At 46.5% G+C, this 21574-nt stretch overlaps 1 protein-coding gene across 4 annotated transcripts in view; it reads right to left on the bottom strand.

Moving 5' to 3' along the window:
* Positions 1-21574, bottom strand: part of FAM117A (family with sequence similarity 117 member A) — a 64457-nt gene that overhangs the window by 17136 nt on the left and 25747 nt on the right. For 2 of the 4 annotated variants that reach the window (XM_055089974.1, XM_055089972.1), the window contains exons 2-3: positions 14782-14866; positions 543-712 (exon numbers count right to left, since the gene is read on the bottom strand). Coding sequence is in view for 1 of the 4 variants with exons in the window: in XM_024130505.1 (XP_023986273.1) it covers positions 543-712 (170 nt within the window). In the remaining 3 variants the exon portion in view is untranslated. The remainder of the gene's footprint in view (positions 1-542; positions 713-14781; positions 14867-21574) is intronic. The other 2 variants (XM_055089973.1, XM_024130505.1) reach the window with 1 other exon arrangement.

Genomic DNA, 21574 nt, shown 5'->3' with positions numbered 1-21574 from the left:
ACCCTGAAGAGGGGACCTGGGCTCCATTGGACTCAAACAGGTCCACCGAAATCCCAGGCCGGGCTGCTGATTAGGGATCAACTCTCCATTATCTGAGAACTTTCCACTCCTGTTGCTCTAGTGGGATCTATCCTGGCTCAACACACTTTCGGGCCACCTCTTCCAGTTGTCTGGGGAATGCATACTCAGTTGAATGTTAGTCTGTTTTAGCAACATAAATCTCATTTATTAAAACCTAGAATAAATTCCAAAATCAACTCTTGTATACCCACACATGAATACTCAAAGACAAACTGATAAACCCAGATTGCCTTCTCTCTCCCACCAGTCAGGTGGAATGCAAACTCATTTTCAGGTAAATTTATGAAGAGAACCAAGTTGGTTAAGATGAGATGATGAAAAGCTACATGGTGCATATGTACAGCCAAAACCCAGAACAAGTCACATCAATGACTGAGTATTGGTAAGTCGACCCAAGGCCTCCTCGGCCAGCCCACCGCCCCACCTTTATCCCTTATCCCATTAGCAGAGAGCTTCATTACCTGGGTGGCCTTGTCATTGGTACAGCAGGTGAAGGCCCCATCAGCATCTCGTGGCCACTGGCCCAGAAGGTAGGAGCTGAGGATGGTGTCCAGGGAGAATGTACGCCGGACCTGGGGTGGCTGAGGCCTACACACTGGCTTTTCTGGGGCCACGGAACACGGGACGCTGGCTGGAAGAGAGCACAGCCCGCACACCTGGACATCAGCATGGAGGCAGCAGACACAGTAACCAACCTTCCCTCTTTTAGGAAGCCTCACCAGACTGCCGCATCTTCACTTATATTTACCTCCCTCCTACAGAATTTGAAGCAGCCCATAAAAGCACATACAGAGTGATGAAAGCTCTTCTGACTTATCCAGCTGGTCTTTGTCACTGGAAACAATTTACACCATTTCACTCTGGACGAGGGGTTACTTTACACATGTCTTCTTTCTCCTGTTCCTAATGGACTACAGACTGTGAACTCCCAGGTCTCCGCACTGAGTTTCCTGAGAGCAGGACTGTTTCCCATCATTAAAGAAGTAACTGGAAGTGGACAAAAACCAAGTTTTCCTCCATCTTTTATCCTGCCTTTTATTTCCTTTTATCTCCTGCCTTCTTCCAGCACTGATTGCAAGGCTCCTATGTACACATTCAACCCAGTTAACTGAAGGACTCTTCCTATTTCCTTCAAGACCATTAGCTCCAGGGAACCTAGGTGACTGAGACAAAGAGAACGACGTAACTACTTTCAACTATCCAGGATCCAGGAGAATATCCAAGTCTTTTGGTTCTCTCCTCTGTCTCTGACTTCTGGCTAAATAGAACAAAAATAAAGCAGTTACAAATCCACTTATTTTATTTTTACCTTGATTAAAGCTTTCTGGGGGAAGGTAAAAGTTGAAACTTGCTAAAATCTAAGCGTTCTGGAATCATCTGTAAGTTTCAGTCATCTGGGTTGACCGTGTTTTCCGCAGCCACATTCAAAACACACTATGATCTTAAGGTCTGTAAGGCTCTTTCCTTTAAACAGAGCAAAATGCTTTCACATCTGTACTAATCTCTTGATAATTTATGTGTGCATTAAGCACAGCAAAAGAACTGGGGACTGTAGATATAAAGAAACTTGAAGAGCTTTATATTAAAAAGACACTAACAGGTTGGCAGGTTCCTCAAAAAGTTAAATATAGAATTACCATACCATCCAGCAATTCTACTTCTAGGTATATATACAAAAGAATTGAAAGGAGTGTCTCAAAGAGATATTTGTATACCCATGTTCATAGCAGCACTATTCACAATAGCCAAGAGGTAGAAACAACCCAAGTGTTCACTGACAGATGAATGGATCAACAAAATGTGTCCTATACATACAATGGAGTCTCAAAAAGGGATGAAGTTCTGATACATGTTATACCATGGATGAAACTTCAAAACATTATGCTACATGAAATAAAACCAACACAAAAGGACAAATATTGTATGATTCCACTTATATGAGGTACCTAGAATAGGCAAATTCACAGGGACAGAAAGTAGAACAGAGGTTACCAGGGGCTTAGGCAGAGAAGGGAATGGGGCATTATTATTTAATGGGCACAGAGTTTCTGCTTGGGGTGATGAAAATATTCTGGAAATGGACAGTGGTGATGGTTACACAACATTGTAAGTGTACTTAATGTCACAGAATCATAAACTTGTAATGGTTAAATGGTCAATTTTGTTATGTGTGTTTTACCACAATAAAAAAAAGGAGAGAAACACTAATAATACTATCTACATTCTCCAAATCCATTTAAATATTTACACACATTTTGACATAGTATAATCAATACGAAATGTATTACATGATATTCTGCTTTGTTCTACCCATTTCATATACCCATTTCCAAGTATCAACAATCTACATATCTGTCATTTTTAAAGACTACATAATATTCCACCAGGTTGATAAATAGTAGTTTGCTTAGCCACTCCCTTATTATTGGACGTTTGAGAGGTTTCCCCCACCCCAATTTGGATATCATAAATGTTATTGCATGGATAACTTTTAGTCTCAGGTTTTACCTAATTCCTTACATATTTCTAGGTCATTTTCCTCAGCCATCATATAGTATGTGCTCATTTAAAACAAACTAAAGGGACTTCCCTGGTAGTGCAGTGGTTAAGAATCCTCCTGCCAATGCAGGGGACACGGGTTCGATCCCTGGTCCAGGAAGATCCCACGTGCCGCAGAGCAACTAAGCCCGTGCACCACAACTACTGAAGCCCACGCGCCCAGAGCCTGTGCTCTGCAACGAGAAGCCACGGCAATGAGAAGCCTATGCACTGCAACGAAGAGTGGCCCCTGCTCGCCGCAACAAAGCCCACGCACAACAATGAAGACCCAACACAGCCAAAAAATAAATAAATAAAAATAAATTAATTAATTTTTTAAAAAAACAAATTAAAAATGACTTATAAAAGTAGTGTGGGGAATTCCCTGGCAGTCCAGTGGTTAGGACTCCATGCTTTCACTATCCTGGGCCCAGTTTTGATCCCTGGTCAAGGAACTAAGATCCCGCAAGGCATGTGTTGCGGCCAAAAAAAAAAACAGTAGTGTGAATTGTGGAAAATTCAAGAAATATGCAAACAAACAGAAAAAACTTCAAATCTCAACACCCAGAGATAATCATGGATAATACTATGAGATATATATCCTTGGGGGCCTTGCCTTCTATGTGCGTGCATGTATGTGCGTGCGTGTGTGTGTATGCTTTAAAATGAAAAATGGGATTCTACTGTACATATTATTTTGCAATGAGTTTTCACCTTGTATCATAAACCCCTTTCCAAATCAATATATACTGACCTACAATACACCCTTTTAAATGACCTTAACACTCTTTAAACTCTTCAAAGGCTTTCTTTCAAAGACAGTACTCATAGGCCTCGTGTTCTGGTCCCACTTACCTTTCCTTTACCCGTCACTCCTCTTCAAAGATCTCTATGTCCTGTACAAACTACACTATGCACCATTTCCCACCCATGTCTTGGGCCTGCCCTCCTCTGAGGTATTGCACATGTGCTCAGGGCTGAAATCTGATTCATCCATCAGGGCCAGCCTAAACATCTCCACCTCCACGGAGCTTCCTGAGTCCCCTGGAAGGAATGTCTCAGGATCTTCTGATTTTCCCCAGTACTTTGTACTCTTCTAGTACTTCCCAGCCTCTATTGGATTACAAGTATTTGTAACTCCCAGCTAATAAACAACCTGTGGCCAAGGGCTGTCTAATTTATCTTTGAACCCCACACAGCATCTAGAGCATAGGGTTGGAGATTGGCAGACGCCTAAGTATTTGCATAAAATCGAAAACCTGTTACTATAAGGGAGAGCCTGCTCTAATTACACCTGGATTCTAAGTTTGTGTGCCTTGCACATCCAAGGCTCACCCTGCTCCCTGTGAGTAAATCCCCCTGAGCTGCTTGTCCCCTTTCCTCTCTCTGAGGCTCAGGGAGGCCCAACCTCTTTCTTCCCCTCCCTGCACCCGTCACCCAGAAAGTTAGTGACAGGCATGCTGGGCTCAAGCCCCAACTGCATCCCCTACACTGGCATTTCAACCACTCGTTTTTCTATCCTGGGCTTAAGATCAAAAGGTGGCAATCTGGATACTTCTGGGAGCTCCTGACCCATGACGGCAGCCTGGCCAGACACCAAAATGCTGTCCTGTGGTTCTCCCAAACTGTCTCTAAGAGCCCACTGATGAGGCGGGGGCCCTTGAAGGCAAGTTTACAAGATTACATGACAGAGAAGCAATGAGGCAGGTGGGAAGCAGATGAGCCAGAGACTGGCAGAGAGGCCAGAACACCATGATTCTAACAGCTCCTTCACCACTGTCGGAAGGAAGAGTGCTGTGATTCCAGGGCTGAGAAAAAAGCACTGGGGAGAAAGATTTCTTGGGGCCACTTCTCCCAGCTCCTCAGCAGAAATTGCTGCAAAAACCTCCTTTAGAATTTTTTCCATCCTGAGACCCTAAGTATGCTCTTCTGTTTGTATAATACTTTCAAGTTTTGCCCCCTCCTCACAAAGTACTTGTGTGTGTACAGTCTTTTGTTCTCCTAAAGGGGCTCCAGAAAGACTGATAAGGAGACCAAGGCACAGAGAAGTCCAGTCTCAGATTGGACTTGGTCGCCCAGAAAGTCAGGAGCAGTCCTACATCCAAATCCAAGCCTCCTTCTTCCTACATCAGTTCACGGGGCTCTTGCCCCTTTTGCATCAGGAACACCTCCAAGGGTGTGGGACACCTGCCTACATACCTGAAGGAAGAAATGCCTGGCAGCTCCTTCAGGGAGGGGAGTAAGGAAGGAGACCACATAGCAATTTTTTGTTTGGGGTGTTGGTTGGTTGGTTTTTTGGAGAAGCCTTTGAAACCTAGTGGGAAGGATTCTAGTAAACCATATGCCCATTTTACAGCTTCCCATTGATACCCTTCACAGCCCACCACATTCGCGAGTTACAGGAGTCCAATTTCAAGGGCAGTAATCAGAGATGACATTTTACTCCCCAGCACCCCCAGGGTTGGGGAGGACCCAGGATCCTGGAATTTGGTATAAGAATCCAACCACCCATTTTGATCAACTCTACATCCAAATCTGATCAAAGTTATTCATAAAGACTCTGAGCGCTTCGTCGGTTCTGACTTGCTCCTCCACATACAAAAACAAAACAAAACAAAACAAAAACACGAATACAAAAAAAAAAAAAGAAAGGGAAGGAAGGGTGGATGGGGAGAAACCAAGTACCCCAATCCCCAATCCAGAACCAGCTGCCTCTGACCCAGCCCCCTCCTCTCTGCTAGGTCTGCAAGGATGTCGCTGCATCTAAGACAAACTGGAGGGCTCGCCTCAGTTTCTTTTCCTGAAATGAGACCGCTGGGCCTCAGACTTATTTCTACAGTGACCACATCCTAGCACAGGGTGCCGGCCCAGCTCCTGACCAGCCGCAAGGTGACAGAATTCCCTTCTGTCTCAAAGCCCTCAGCAAAGCCACAGCTCCCCTCCTAAACCCCCACGTTCTTAGACCCTTTGAGGAGACGAAAGTGCCATGTTTCCTTCGCGCCCAGAAAATAAGGGAGGGGCGTACTTTAAAAAGATGAGATTTTGACAGGAAAACAAATCTACCACTTATTTTTTTTTTTTAACCACTTATTTTAAAAACGCCACCCCAAATGGTTTGGTGATGACCTGTTAATTTGGGCACCAGAACTGATTAAGGGCGAAACCAAGGTGTCAGGTTCCCCCCAGAAGCAACACAAACCGAAGCCAAAGCCAGACATTGACACGTTCTGTGCCATCCTCGAAGGGGCCACAGGCTGGAGCGGTGTGGCCCCCGCATATCTGGGAGGGGCTCAGGCGTGAGGGATCTGGTTCTGACTGCAGCTCTGCCCTCACTGTGGCGTGACTGCAGCCCACACTTCATGCCCTGCCCCCACACCGGGCCTGCTCTCCCATCCGGCAGGCAGGAGCACAGTCCCAGCCTCAGTTACCTCTCAGGGACGCTGTAAAGAACGGAAGATGAGATGCAAAAAGGCTTTGAAGTCTGCATTAGATAGATCATGTCAAACCAATTACTGTCAGTTAGCCCCTCCCCACACCACAATCTTTTAGGACTGAAGGTGTGGGTGGGGAAGGAAGAGGAGACATGCAGGGTGAGTTCCAGCCACGACTGTCCCCTGGGAAGGCCCACAGCTTCAGTGTCAGGGCCCTTTCCTTTCCTAGTGTCGGTCTAACCCAGCCAGGACAGCACCCGGAGTGAATGATGCAGCAAAAGAGAGCCGCTGGGAGGCGTGGGCATCAGCAGCGCTGTCAGCACTGAGGCCTCCCTCAGTCGGGAACATCCTCTAAGAAACCTCACAAGGGAGTGCAGTTGAAATAGGGGCTCCTGGGCTTATCCCTCCCTTACGGGCGCACCCACCGGAAAGATCTGGGGATGGGGTTCTGCCCTGCAATTGTGTGATTATGGTTAAATGAGAAGTGTCGAGAAGTCACAACGGTTGCTTGTGGTCGGAAGATGAACTGGTTTCATTTCTGGAAAGTACCCCTCTCAGATTTGGGAAACAGGACAATTGGCTGCCCTGTCTGAGAAGAGACGCCCCTATCATGACAGGCCAAGACAAAGCAGCAAGTTGCGGGGCCCTGGCTGGGTGGCTGCGGGAGGGTGGGGTGTCCTGTTTACAGTGCTGTGGGGTATTATCGGCCCATCGCGTGCAGCAGCCTCCAGAGCCCAACCACCTGGTGAAGCTCCCTGGCACAGGGCCAGGCCATTTCACCATGCAGCTGAGCACTGGCGGATGCTTTGGTTCTTGGGCAACGGCAAATGGAAAAAACAAAACAAAACAGCACGCACCAGAGATAAGAAGCCTTAGGTGCTATCTTCCGGAGCCACTTGGCCCCGTCTCCCAACTGCGTATGGCTTTGGGCAGAGCGGGCTCTGAGTGGAGAGGACCAGCAGTCAAGTGTCTGTTGCGCTTTGGGGGACAGTGAATAGGGCAGAAACACACAAACAGCTGACGAGGGGCCTGGCACACCACAATAGACTGACTGATTCCTTCAGTAGCAGATTCTGAGTGCCCACCACAAACCAGCCCTGTGATAGGCGTTGGTGACACGGGAGGAGCAGGACAAGAAGCTGCTGACCAGGCTGAAGGAGGGTAGGCCGATACGATCCCTAAGGGCCAGGCTGCCCGCTCAACCTCTGCAGGGGGCTTCCTCCAGCCACTGACTCTTCAGAAGGACCACCATTTGGTCTCTGCTGTTCCCTCATATTCCTGGCTGAAATCAGCTCAGGCTTGACCACACCAGCAAACCCCCACTGCGGGAACCCAAAGGAGGAGGGCGACACCTCTTAGAAGGAGGGGTCAGGGAAAGGAGGAAGGCAGCAGACGACGCAGGAAGTGAGGCATCTGTGGCTGCCCTTCTCAACTTGGCCAGAGATAGACTGTGCGGTGGAGGCTTAGCCGCTTATGAGGAGAGACCAGCCCCTGACCAGAGGGGTCCTGGCTGGGAATCCAGGGGGGCTACTTCACTTATTTTACTATCTTTGGGGCAATGTAGGAGAGAGAAACCTGGGAAACAAAACAAGGCTACTCTCCACCCATCCACCATTAGCTTGAGGCTGAGTGACCCCAAAATACCCAAGAAGGACTACAGAAGGAAGAAGAGAGACAGCCAATGAGATTTCACAGGTGGTAAAAACTCAGCAACTGGCAGGTTCAACAAACAAGTTATCAGTCACTTTCTCATGTCCCTGGGGTTTGAGCCATTATTAGCACTAATCTTCTCACCTTCCCTCTTTAAAATAACTCTCATTATAACAGAAGCTATACATATATAGGAGGAAATTTTTAAAATGCAGATTAGCAAAAACTGAAAAATAAAAACGATGCATGCCGCCACTCAGAAATCACCACTCTGCACATCCTTCCTGATCTCTCCCTGTGCACCTACGTGTGCACCTGTATCTTTAATAAAATGAGATCTTATTACACGTTTTTCTAACAATATGCTTTTTTCAGCCACTGATCTTCACTTCAGGAGAAGCAGGCAGGGAAAGGGCCACCCAGGAGGCTGAGGCAGGGCAAATGGTTAGACACTGAGGGAGCAGGCCCTGTCCTGTCCCATCTCCTAGCTGTGATGCAGCACTCTTGTTGGGGGTGGGGGAGGCGGGGGGAATGACAACCTGGAGGGGAGCAAAGTAAAACAGGGATGCAGAATTTCTAAATATTCCCCAATACCAGATTTGCAGTAAGTAGGGGAAGTTCCTCCTCACAGCTTCACAGGGATTACTTTTCCATTTCAGTATGTGTGTTGGGATTAAACAGTACAGGCAGTCTTCTGAGCTGCTTGCGGTCCTGCGCCGCTTAACTGCTTAACTCAGGGACATGTGGGTTTTGGAGGGAAGCTGTGGTCAAACCGAAATCCTCAAAATGACTGTACAAAAGTTAGAAGCCCTCCTTGGAAAGCCCAAGGAGACCCCATCCATCCCAGCTGGGAAAATTAAACCTGGGGCTTTAAACACTTCTTTCAACCCCAAGCAATAGCTCATTTCAATCATAACAGGGAGAAGAAACTAAAGAAATGAGATTAAAAAGAAGGAAGAAAAAAAGAGTAACAGCACATTTCCCTTACCAAGAAGGCTTACCTAAAGAGGAAAAAAAAAAGAGTGATATTTGTATATACATGAAAAACTTCTCAGCCAGGACCTCAATACTAACTCCATATTGAATACTAACTCCATATTTAATATTAACTCTGTATTTAATACTGTCTCCATATTTAAGTGTGTAGCTCAGGTGAAACCTTTTCTTGCTGTGTGTCTGACTCCCCAGGATGCAGACCACATCCATGGAGAGAAGGGTCAGGAGAAACCCATTTGGAGGTGTCACTATGGGGAAAAAATGAGGAATACCCTAACTCTTATCAGCAAGGAGGGAAAGGGTGATCCCAAAGCATACGTGTGTGTGTGTGTGTGCGCGCGCGCGTGCATATGAAGAGTAGACAGCAGTTACTTAGACATTTGTTCAATTCTCAAGAAGCTGCAGTTAGAAAAAAAGGAAGTGGTGTGAATTTTTCACCTTTTATCTGAATTCTATGAAGAGGAGTTCTGAAGGATTTCAACATTCTTAAAACAGGACAAAATACTAGCAGTTACTGATTGGAGCATGCTTTCCTTTGGGATCTATTTGGCCTTTGTCAAGAATAGCATAAATAGCCATAGCCTAGCCTTCTCCCCCTAAAAGCAATCCTCACCGCCTGGCTATTTAGTGATGAATTTCTGGGTGGCTATAAACTCAAAGGACAGGCATAAACCCTTCAGTATCTTCACTTCAGACGACAATCTGATTCTTCTCAAGTAGAGGAGAAATCATGATGTCCACTAAGCTCTTTAAAGATAAAAAAGGTGAAGGAAGAACCAGAGATTGGGGAGGTTCATCTACAGTAAATCCTGTGAGAGGACAACTGTGATTGAAACCCTACTCTGATTTTTGTCCTGAATGTGTGCGCCCCACACACTCTCAGGGATTCTCTGGGTGGGGGCCCAGGAACACCCTCGTGTAGACAGGTGAATTGATTTCTCCAACGCCACAGAGCAACCTGAGACACAGGCCTTTCTTCCCCCACAGAAGACTTTCAAAGTGCATTTCCCCCCTTGTGTTTCATTGTCAGACTCAACTGTCATGACTGTCTGGCTGCCTTGGTTCAGGAACTTCACCACGGACTGCAAGAGTTCTATTATTTTCCCTACTAGGAACCAGCACAATCAGACCTGGGTCTCGGGGACACTGTTTTACCCACTGGGCATGTAGGGCAAATGGAGGAAGACAACTAAAGGAGGGATCCCTTTTCTAGTGAGGACAGTGGAAATCGAGTGAAAGAAAAAAAAGGAAATAAGAATAGAATTATAGATAATGTTCAAATAGTCAAAATAATTTCTGCTTTGTGAACAAACCATGACTTATTTTTAGCTACATCCAGCCTGCCTTCTCCCTGACCTCACGCAAACGGCCAGACAGCAGCATATGTGTGAACAGCTGATACTCAATTTACTATCAGCCCAAGTCACACAAAAGACCTAGAGTTTGACAGAACCTGATGGCCTCATTTTGTTGCCTTCCCGCGAATGATTCTAAAAGGCCAAAGAAAATTTTTTTACTCCTCTTTAGAACAACTCACATCAATACTCATGTCCTTCAGTGTTAGTTTAGAACTGGCTTTATGCAGCTCCCAAAGTAACAGCTCAGTCAGGAGGAGTCAGCAATGGATGCCAAAACAACTGGGAGAAACACCGTGGGGAACAGAACACTTACATAATGTACCACATATAAGAGAATAATGTACTTTTACAAAGGGAAATCTGGTTGTCACCACCTCAAGTGATCAAACTTAGCATTACTAGTGTTGGACATTCTGACACTGTGTACCTCCTGAAGTGATATATGATGAAGTACACAGCTTCACCCACGAAATGTTCATGCCCAAGGTGTTCTACCTGAATTGAATTGGGCCCCAGACCTAACTTCCCACTTGCAGGAAATACAGGAGATGGAGGAACAAGTCAAGTGCCATTGAGAGGAAACAGAAAACTCCAGAATGTGGGACAGCTAGAAGGCTGTCCACACTTTCAATAAGTCAGTAATCAAAAAACCTAAAAACAAAAAGACAGGGATGGGAGGGGAATTTTAAACAGATTTTTTTTTAAAGACATAACCAAACGAGAACCTTGACTGGACCCTGGATCAAAAATAAAAACAAAAGAGCCACAAAGAGGAAATCTGAAAATGAACTGGATATTAGATAATATGGAATTATAGTTTCCTTATGTGTAATAATGATATTATCATTATGTAGAAGAATCGTCTTATTCTCAGGAGATGCCCTTGAAGTAACAGGCGAAGTGTCAAGATATTCACAACTTGTTTTCAAACAGTTCACCAGAAAAAGTGCCTATGGATGCACATATGTGTATGTCTAGACACATATACATAATACACACAAGGAGGGATGAGAGATTAGACAATTGTGGCCAAAAGTTATCAATGAGTCTAAGGTGAAAAATAAATGGATGTGTACTGGGCTCACAACTTTTCTGCAGGTTTAAAATTTTCCAAGATAAAGCTGTGAGGAAAAAAAAAAAAAAAGAATTGGCTTAATTTGGAATTTGGGAAAACAGAATTAACTTCACTCCTTAGCAAGGATCTGAACTGTTTAGCAGTTCAGTCTTGGCAGGTTGTAGTCAAATTCAATTGGGTCACTGCTCCGGTCTTCTAGTTCGGGAAAAGAGAAGGTGGGCAAGAAGAAATGAAACAGTCAATGAGGCTTACTAGGAGGCAAGGAATTGAAGGATGTAAATCAGTACAAGGTAGAATAAAGATACTAAGGGAAGGAGACTTTAAATTAAGAAGTGGCATGTCGGGCTTCCGTGGTGGCACAGTGGTTGAGAATCTGCCTGCCAATGCAGGGGACACGGGTTCGAGCCCTGGTCCAGGAAGATCCCAGAAGCCGTGGAGGAACTAAGCCCGTGCGCCACAACTACTGAGCCTGCGCTCTAGAGCCCGTGAGCCACAACTACTGAGCCCGCGTGCCACAACTACTGAAGCCCGCGCGCCTAGAGCCCGTGCTCTGCAGCAACAGAAGTCATTGCAATGAGATGCCCGCGCACTGCAACGAAGAGCAGCCCCCACTCGGCACAACTAGAGAAAGGCTGCGTGCGGCAACAAAGACCCAATGCAGCCAAAAATATTAAAAAAAAAAAAAAAAAAAGTGGTATGTCATCCCAGGAGAAAGACCCAGATTGTGCCCAAAATTAAAGAGTTCCTATGATCCAGAAACACAGCTGGAGTTGGATATAACCTCAGATATGCCCCACCAAGTTACCCTGGGCATCCATTCGCTCATTCATTACAGGAACGTAGAAACCAGTGAGATCCCAGGGAAGATGGGTAAAAATAGCTAAAGCGAAGGTAGCTAGATCCCAAGAGGAAGATGAAGTGAATTAGAATTTATGTCTTCTTCTGCATGAGTGTAAAAAGGAAGGGCAGAAAAGACTTTAGTTAGAATAGGAGAGATTCCAGCTAGATAAAAGGAAGAACTTCCTGCTCATCAGAATGAATAAGGGAGATTGTAGAGTCTGCCCCTGAACAGCTCCAGGGAGAGATCATTACATGCCCCCAGAGGTCTCAGTATTCACCACCCAGAAGGCAGGAGGTTGTACCTAGAGAGTTTGAGCCTCCTCTAGTTCTAGAATTCTCCAACTATTAAAGGGTAAATAAGAGATGGCTACTGACCGATTCAGCTAAATTGAAAGCCCCAGAGCCCATGCTGTTATCCGGGGCAAAATTAGTTAAGGGGGAAAAAAGGCACAAAGTCAAAAGGAGATATGCCTTACGTAGGCTGATCAGACAGCTGTGTTGTGGGCTCCCAGACCATCTCTCCCACTTCCTCCCCCAAGCAGGAGAGTATAAATAGCGTTCAATTTACCTGTGGCTCGCCACAGGCAGAAGGGCTGGTCACGTGGTAACTGCTGAATAGACATCAGAGCTCAGAGGGCAGGTTTGCTCACTTGCTACACCTCGGTAGGTCTGTCAGGACCTCTGCTCTGGTTCATTTTGCTCTGGGATGGGGGGTGGGGAGGGGGGCTTAAAGGAACAGTTACACAGTTATGTCCCTCAGGGCCATGAAGGTACAGTCACAGAACTTGCCTTGCCTTCAGGGTCTAAAATCTTATTAGGGTTAACTCTGCTCAACCCTCAAAGCTTTGAAAACCTGCGTGGATCATTTTGTCCCACTTGCAAAATCTTCTCTGGTTATGTCCATCTCTTTACTTAAGTTCTACTGCGTCCCCAGTTTCAAAAAGGAAATACCTGAGAGACCACTACATCCCACCTAGTGATTCCCTACCTGGCCTCTGGCATTCTGGAACTGATCCACCCTGACCCCAAATCCCAGGCAAATTCCCAGGCTGGGCCTGGTGGAAAAACCCCAGTGTGTGCTGGGCAACATTCCAGGGCAGCCCCTGCTCTAAAGCCCTGGTCTTGCTGGTTGCTCAGATCTCCTAAGGGAGGCTCAAAGGTTATATAGCGCCTCCAGGGTAAACCTTGTCTGAACACAAATTAGACGGTCCCTCTAGAAAGAGCCTTGAAAGGTATGACCTTGGGAAGATTTTTCCTACCCTCAGTGTCTGCCTGAGGCCAATGATAACTTCATAGCACAAGGATGCTTGTCAAGTCACCTCTCCACATGTGCTTCCAGGCACAAAGGAGGACATGGCAACACATACCACTGGATGGTGAGTTACACTATCTCCCCCATAGACAATGAGCTTTGTATCTGCTCTTAAATCAAAAGCTGCTTAACAGTAATGACACCTTCTTTTTTAAGTCAGGTAAAGAAAAGGCTTATCCTCCTGAAGCAAGAGGAGAATATGATCCAGGGAAACAGTCTGGGGTGTTAATTACCAAGACGCCCCATCCATGCCTCTAAGAACTGGAAGGGAAAGCGCAGTGGTCCCAGTCCCCTCCAAACAGACAGCTCTGGCCATTTGCACGGCAGCTCTAACACACAGCTCTACACTGCAGACAACCCAGTAAGACTTGGCGGCAGCCTTTTCTCATCCTCCTGCAACTTGTCTGGATTCCGGATGCCATCCACCAGGCGCTGATTTTGGGGTGGGACAGAGCCAAGAGAATACTGGAGACACCCTATATAGCTTGATAACTGCCTAAGGACAAACAATCTAACTGTATAAACTGGTGTAATAATATAGTAAATGTTCATGGGTCTATTTCACAGAACTGGCTGGAATCCATGAAAAAATCCTTCGATGCTAACTTAACCAGTCTCACACTCTAGGGCGGCTGCAGGGAGGCATTTTAGATAAAGGACACAGAGTAAAGATTCTCCAAGAACTGTTTTTTCTGTGTTAAGAAGTAGAGTCAGACTCATTCACTTACCCCAATTCTGGAAGCTGGCGGGAAATGTCAGTAAGCAAAAATGTCAGGAATAATTCAAGTGCCTTCAAGGAGCACAGATAGATGCAGAGCATGCGGTTTGGAGGGAGAGAATAGGGGCTGGGAACATACAGTAGTGTCTGAACCCCTAACTCTGCTTAGCGTGATTACCAGATCCACCCCTTCTGGGGCCCTGTGGTTAGAGGAAAGTTTTCATTGACAAAGAGTGAAGCCCTCCCTTTGTGTACGAAGTTGTAACTCCTGTCCACTCGGTAAGACATGCCTCACTAGGCCATAGGCTCCTGTACTTTCACAAGGCGGTGGGCACAACAGACCGACTGGTACACAGCCAAAAAAGCTGTCTGGCCTGGCCCATAACTTGGCATTGCTTTCTAGACAAAACTCAACTCCTTTTCCCCTTGGATCTCTACCGTAAAAATGCAAAGTAGTATTACTCTATGGCTCTGGCACATGAGAGCCTTCCGATTTCATGTATTTTAAGAAATGAAGAGAGCTGAGTGAAGAGCAGAGTGAGAGTTTTTCTCAGAATGAGGAAGCAGTTTTCCCTAGAAGGTACCTGGACATCCTGAACATGCTCAGTGTGGATCAGCAGCCTGCTGCAACCCTGCTGACCCCTCTGCCGGGTCAATGTGGGGCATGGACTGGGCTCAGACACACGCCCGCAGGTGCCCAGTGGTTCTCAGAATCTGATGCCAACCTTGTCCAGCTCAAGCAGCAGGGACAAGCTGCAGTCTCCTACCATAACAGTCAATACCTGGGCCCAAATCCTGCCTCCGCCTCAGTGTGCTACATGAACTCAAGACGAGTCACTTAACTTCTCTGGGCTTCGGTTGTTCTTTCTGTTAAATGGGGAGAATAAGAGATGTTATAAGGATGATAGAAGAAACCTTTAAAGAACTCCTGGTACAGTCAAATTAGTCTAGCATACATTCATTTTTTAAAACTTTTTATTTGGAAATAATTTCAAACATATAGATGTAAGAATAAGACCAGTATCCAGAACATCCATATGCCCTCTACCCAGATTTGCCTATTGTTAAACATTTGCCCTGTTTGCTTTATCATTTGCTTTCTTTCACATGCACTTTTCCTCACATACAAACTCATACACATGCTCTCCCCTACATTCACACCCGGCACCCACACATTCACACTCAAGACACGCACACAGACGCTCACATCCAGATACACACACATACTGTCCTTTGTTGGGTTTTGTGTGGTGGCCTGTCTGTAAACAACCAGGAGGGACAGGAGGGTGGGAGGTTCGAGGCGAAAAGAAAGCAAGGGGGCCGTGCCACTTTGGTGATGGGTCCACAGCCCTGCTCCCCGCTCCCTGCCTCCAATGCAAACAGCAAGCCCTCGAGTGTTCTGGTTTAGAGATGAACGAGTACATGGACAGGGACCAGGAAAAGTACTTGTTACATAAGGTAGTTGGTCACTCTTTTCCTCTGAACTAGAAAAACCACAAAAAACAACAACAAAAGCATTTATATGAAGCATGGAAATAGCTTTATTATGTAGAATCATTTTTATAATATTTGTTATAATGGGGCTTTACGTTATGTAGTTGGGAAATAACTGGGAAAGGAAGGTTCCACATAAGCATATGGTTATTAGCACATTCAAGAATTCTATACGAAATCTGGTTTTGTAAGAGAAATAAGGAGGTAAAAGCTGCCCATAACCCTCTCTATGAAGCAGGTCAGGCAGTTCTCCATGACACCACGTCCCCAGTTGGAGCTTTCTCCTGAGTTCAAGTCCCTTCTGGTCCCCTTAGTGGGCACACACTTGTCTCATAAAGGCACTATCACATATCACAACGACTCCACTCCCAGTTAACCTAAAGCTAGGAGAGGGAGACACGCCCAGGCAGAGTATGGCAGGGGTGGGGGAGGTCTGCACCAGCCGTCCCCTACATGGAGGACTAAAGTGTCACCTGATACGATGCCACCTGCACCTAGCCCCTGCACCACAGAAATGCACCACCCACATTTACTCCTGAGTGGTTTTGGGGGGTTCCACATAGTCACACAGAAGAAAGACACCCTCTCCTGTAAGCTCCATCTTAAGAGTATCTCCCTGACATGGCCCCAAGCTCAGTAACCATGACCATGACCCCACGGAGGCAGGAAAACCCTGCCTCCTGGGCCCTAGCTGTCCCTGGTTAGCTTCTCATTCCACGTGGAAATTGCATATCTACAACCAGTTGGAAACACTCAAAAGCTGCCACCACATCACACATATAATGTAATAACCATCACCCTCCAGTCAGCTGCACCAAGTGGATAGTTACTTATGGGGTGCTGAAGGAACAAACAGACTTCTCTGCAGCCCATTTTCCTCTCCAATTCTCTTCTGGTCAGTTAAACAAACGAAGTTTTGCTCCTGGAATACAGGTATATAAGCAGAAGGGAAATAGGCCGGGTGTGCGCTGGGCAGGCAGCAGAGGATGCCAGCCTTGGGGGGAAATTCCCCATGGACTCTCCACACATATGTGCGAAAAGCCCTGGATCAGGAGCAAAAGGGCTTTATTAGTCACATGGTCTTGGGCAAGTCGCTTCCTTTCGGGGCCTCAGTTTCCTTATCTGCAAAAACAAGCAAATGCCACCTGCACCTGCAGGACTGTGGCAAGGTTGAATGAGAAACGTTCCAGGGTACCGACTGCGAGCAACAAAGAGCTAAACATGCAGAACGCGTTGTCAAAACCAACACTATCCATACTCTCAGCTTCCCTGAAAAATGCAGATGAATTTTGGGGCCTCCCAGGGTTGGGATCCACAGACTCTTTCTTTCCACAGAAGCAGCTGCTTTAGACTTCTCCTGTGAACACAAAACTCCCCAGTATTACGGTTCTAATGAGAAAGAGTCCAGGTGCTGCCTTCAGCATTAAGATGTGCACATACCACATGGATGGCCTCACATGGGCCTCCTCTCCCCAACTTCGAAATCCAGACGACATGATATTGTGAAAGCTCTCTGGTTGCATCCCCTCTGTCATGCCAAATGCTATCCACTCCACCCTCAACTCCAATTTGTGTGTCATATCTGATGGGCATGAGTTACAAAGACAATCCCCAAATAGGGGCTGGGCGTCAGGTTCTCAGCCAGCTTGCAGGTGTAGGGCAGGGAGCGCATGTGTTATCAGCCACGGTTCTCTCAAAGCCGTGTGGGTGATCAAACATACATAGAGCACAGAAAACTCTTAAAGGGAAGGCAGTGTGGCAGGTGGGGGAGAGAAAGGGGGAGGAGGGAAGAGAAGCTGCCTTTCTTTCCTTGCAATCACATTTTCATTCTGTTCAAAGTTACCCACAGCTGAGCAGGTTTATAAAACCATTTTGACTAAGCCACCTGGCCCGTGGTTGGCAGGGGAACACAGGCTCCATGGATGACAGTGTAGGTATCAGGGCCTGGGGAATGACAGTGAGCATCTCTTTCCAGCATTTCCCCCATTTGGTGGGGAAAAGAGAAGGAGAATCAGCAGTGCTTCGTATAAAGGATGGTGCCTGGCTTGGGAGGGGGGGCTTCCTGCCTTCTCATACCTCTAAAACCACCCTAAAGCCAATAGGCAATTCTGCTCCAGCCTAGAAAAGCTGCTAATTCAGATTGTGTTTTCCTGCTTTCCTTTGCTATACATTATAGCACTACTAGGAATTTGGTGCAAATCTACCTGGAGTGAAAGAACATCCCGTATTCATCTGTCTCCTTGGCCTCTCACCCATATCCACATATAAGCCTAAAGCCAGGTCTTCTGGCTCTTTTACAAAATCACAACAAAATCCTAAATTTGGGCTGTTTCCATGGATCAACCTGGTAACTAACGGCCCAAGCTCACCCTCTGGCTTTAAGCGTGTGGGGAACAGAACCTACAGGCCTAGCGAAGACATCCATGGAAATGCCACGTCTTCGCCACCAGCTGGGCTTTGAGCCCAATGACCAGGATGAATGGGAGACCAGTGATTTTGAAGAGAGAACACTAACACTTCGGGCGGGGTGCGGGGGGGGCCTTGTAAGTAGCTAAAGAGAGGTATTATAAAGGGGGCACAGAGTGTGGGGGCCAGAAGTGGAAAAAACCATTTCAAATGAGCCTGGGGAAGTGTGGTTCACTCTCCCTATCCCTGCTGCCTTTCCAGCAACTCCATCCAACAAGCATTTATTGAGCACAGCAATCCCCATCTGCCCTGGCCCTCCCTCTGCAAAAACACTCAAATCTGTTCAAGCTGCAGGGGGAGTTCCATTGCACTTGAACTTGAAACATGAGGTGCCTACCTTTTAAAAAGGCAGGCACACAATTTCCAGCATGGGGCAGAAGGGACTAAAGAGATTTGAGAAAGTTAAAGAACACAGCTGACCAAACAAGGACACACCAGTGCCACTTTCAAAAGGGAAGGGAGAGAGTAAAAATTTAATTTAATGGTAGGGAGAAGAATATACTGGCCAATTTTTTAAAAAAAGCCTACTAGAGACATCTCAGTAATTCTCTAATTAACCCTAACTAACACTGAATATTCCTTCATTCTATACCTCCTCCAGCTTGAATTTATCTTTTATTCACTGGTGCACATGTTAGTAATTTGCTTTTAGAGTTGTATGTTTACTCCTACCTTTGCCTCTTGAGGAGGTTAGACCTCCATGCTCTCCTGCATGTTTTCACTTAGGATCAGATGATGAGGGATGCAAGAGGCAGAGCAGGTGGTAATCTAGACCTACGCTCATTAACAAAGCTCCCCGCGGAAAAGCCACCCACCATTTGCAAGATAGGGAGTACAGGGTCAGAGAAGAGGCACCCCAAACTTATCACTCTGCCTTCCAAATACTGCCCAACTCTAAGAAGCCACATTCAGGCAGGCTCTGAGAGAAAACTCCCCCACCCCTGAAGCCTGCCGCTTCAGATCGACCAAAGCCCCCGGAGGAGTCTTCCCAGGCCTCCCCCAACCTCCCCCCATTTAGAATGTGCGGGCAGAGCTGAGCCCAAGGCACTCGCCACCCCTGGTGTCAGCTGTCTGGGGCTCAAGAGCAGGGCAGGTTAAGTGTCTGCACACGGTCCAGACTTCAGTTCCAGGTTCCCCAGGGGCTGGAGCTGTAAGTTTTTCTATTATGAAATACTTTGATAGCATTCTTTTAAGTTCGTTGAAGCCACCCTTGATTGGCTGTGGTGCTCCCACACAGTAAAAGTCGATTGAGACGTACTCAGGGCCTAAGAATAAACATTTAAATGACTCCAAGCTGGGCATTCAGCTTTGTAGTGACCCTGAGGAAAAGCGTGGAGGAGAAAACAAAGTGCCAGGAAGAGTTTTCAAAACCAGGAGGTTCACTGAGGCCCATGAGCTTGAAGCCTGGGTGAGAGCAGCCAGCTGTGCAGAGCTTCCCACCAGACAGCTGTTCCCAAGAACAAGAGCCCCTTCACAAGCTCCACACAACTGGAGAGGAACTGGAAAACAGATAATTTACAGCTTCAAATATAATCTAAAACTCTTTTCTCTCTGAGATCAGGATTTGTTTTGGACCCAACAATGTGACTAGATTTGGCTAATGTTTGGTTAATTCATAAACCAGCAAACCAAATAATGGAGCCCTCTGTGAAGACTCAACTTAGGCAGAGGTGGAAAGTTGACCAGATTCCCCACTCAACTTTTCTTTGCTTCCACTCTTCCCTGCTCCCTCTTCTTATCCATCTCAGAGGGGGATAAAACTTACTGACACACGAAGAGACAGCCCAGTCTCACTAAACTAACTTGCTGGTGGTCACCCACCTTCACTCTGAAATGGGAAGGAAACACAATGTTTTCCCTTCCAGCCCTTTCAAAGGGCTCCAAGCTGCCTGTGGAATAAGAGTAAGCCCAGGTAAGTCTAGTAAAGCATTTGTGCTAGTGTCATATAGCATTTGATATATATGATAGTGTCAATAAGAACTCAAAAACCAGACCTGCCCCCAGAATATGTCACACCCTAAAGTCTGAATCCTTTGGCACCAAGGCTCTATGTGAGAGCTGTAAGAATCCAGAGGATGATGCTCCATTAAGATCCAAGGAATAGGGATTCCCTGGTGGCGCAGTGGTTAAGAATCCACCTGCCAATGCAGGGGACACGGGTTCGAGCCCTGGTCCGGGAAGATCCACATGCCACGGAGCAACTAAGCCCGTGTGCCACAACTACTGAGCCTGTGCTCTAGAGCCCGCAAGCCACAACTACTGAGCCCGCGTGCCACAACTACTGAGCCCGTGTGCCACAGCTACTGAAGCCTGCATGCCTAGAGCCCATGCTCTGTAACGAGAAGCCACCGCAACGAAAAACCCGTGCACTGCAACGAAGAGTAGCTCGCCACAACTAGAGAAAAGCCTGCACGCAACAACGAAGACCCAACACAGCCAAAAATAAAATAAATAAAATAAATAAATTTTTTAAAAAAAGAGCCAAGGAATAGTGTGGCCTTGGTGCCCATCACATCATTCATTATAAACTAGCAGAAAATGCAGGTAAAGTGTTCTCTGGCTATTAAAGCCCACCAACCACTTTGGCAATGCTCATATTGCCACCACAACTATGAAAATTTTGCAATCCTGCCTCAAATTTTCTAGAGGACAATCTATATCTATATACCAGAGAGAACAATGCCCTCTTACCGCCACACCCCACTGTTGTTCTCAGCCCTTCTCCACTGAACTCAAATGGTTTAAAAAATCCTCGCTCTATGTGACCTAAGTGGAGAGCTTCCATATGTATAATCCTTTACTGTCCAAAATACTGAAGAACACATGGACGCACTCTCCTTTGGGTACCAAAAGGATAAAGTAGTTAGGCACCTTAGCCCCCAGTTTCAAGGATGCCATCATTGGTGATAACATTCAAGAGTCAGATATTTCAGCAGTGCATTTTGCTGACCACGTGCCTAGTGCTAGCAAAGCTGTCAAAAACAAGCTAGCAGTGTCAGGCTGGGCAGTGCCTGGTGTTTAACGCCTCCCAAACAGAAGCTGCCTCAATCACAGGTTTTCAAAGCACAATTGTAGCTCTTAAAGGATTTTAACTGCAGCCCCAAGCTTCATTATAGCAAGATGGCTCCATGGCATAGAAAAGTTACGCTCTATTCTAATCTCCAGGCTGTTTCAAACCAAGGACAATGGTTTGATGAGGGGTTCATCTCAGAGTTTCTAATAAGCAACCTCCTTTATGTGGTTCCATACCTCTCTAAACACCCATCCCCTAAGGACTAAGTTTACAAAAGCACTGCAAGGAAAGGAGTTTAATAATTACCAGTAGCATTTAATAACATTGCTGCCTTACATTCACTGAGACAACCACCCTGGAGAACCTAATGGACATTTGAAATAAACCCTTCCTATGTCCCTGTGAGGAAGTCAGTATTTGAGGGCAGCCGTGACTACCGCCAGCTCTCAATGATCTGTTCAGAAAAATAAAAGGGGGCTTCCCTGGTGGTGCAGTGGTTGGGGGTCCGCCTGCCGGTGCAGGGGATGCGGGTTCGTGCCCCGGTCTGGGGGGATCCCGCATGCCGCGGAGCGGCAGGGCCCGTGGGCCATGGCCGCTGGGCC

This window comes from Physeter macrocephalus, chromosome 14 (assembly GCF_002837175.3).
Source record: "Physeter macrocephalus isolate SW-GA chromosome 14, ASM283717v5, whole genome shotgun sequence".
Lineage (NCBI taxonomy): Eukaryota > Metazoa > Chordata > Mammalia > Artiodactyla > Physeteridae > Physeter > Physeter macrocephalus.
Note: the sequence above shows the minus strand (reverse complement) of the source record. Positions and strands in the feature narration are given on the sequence as shown.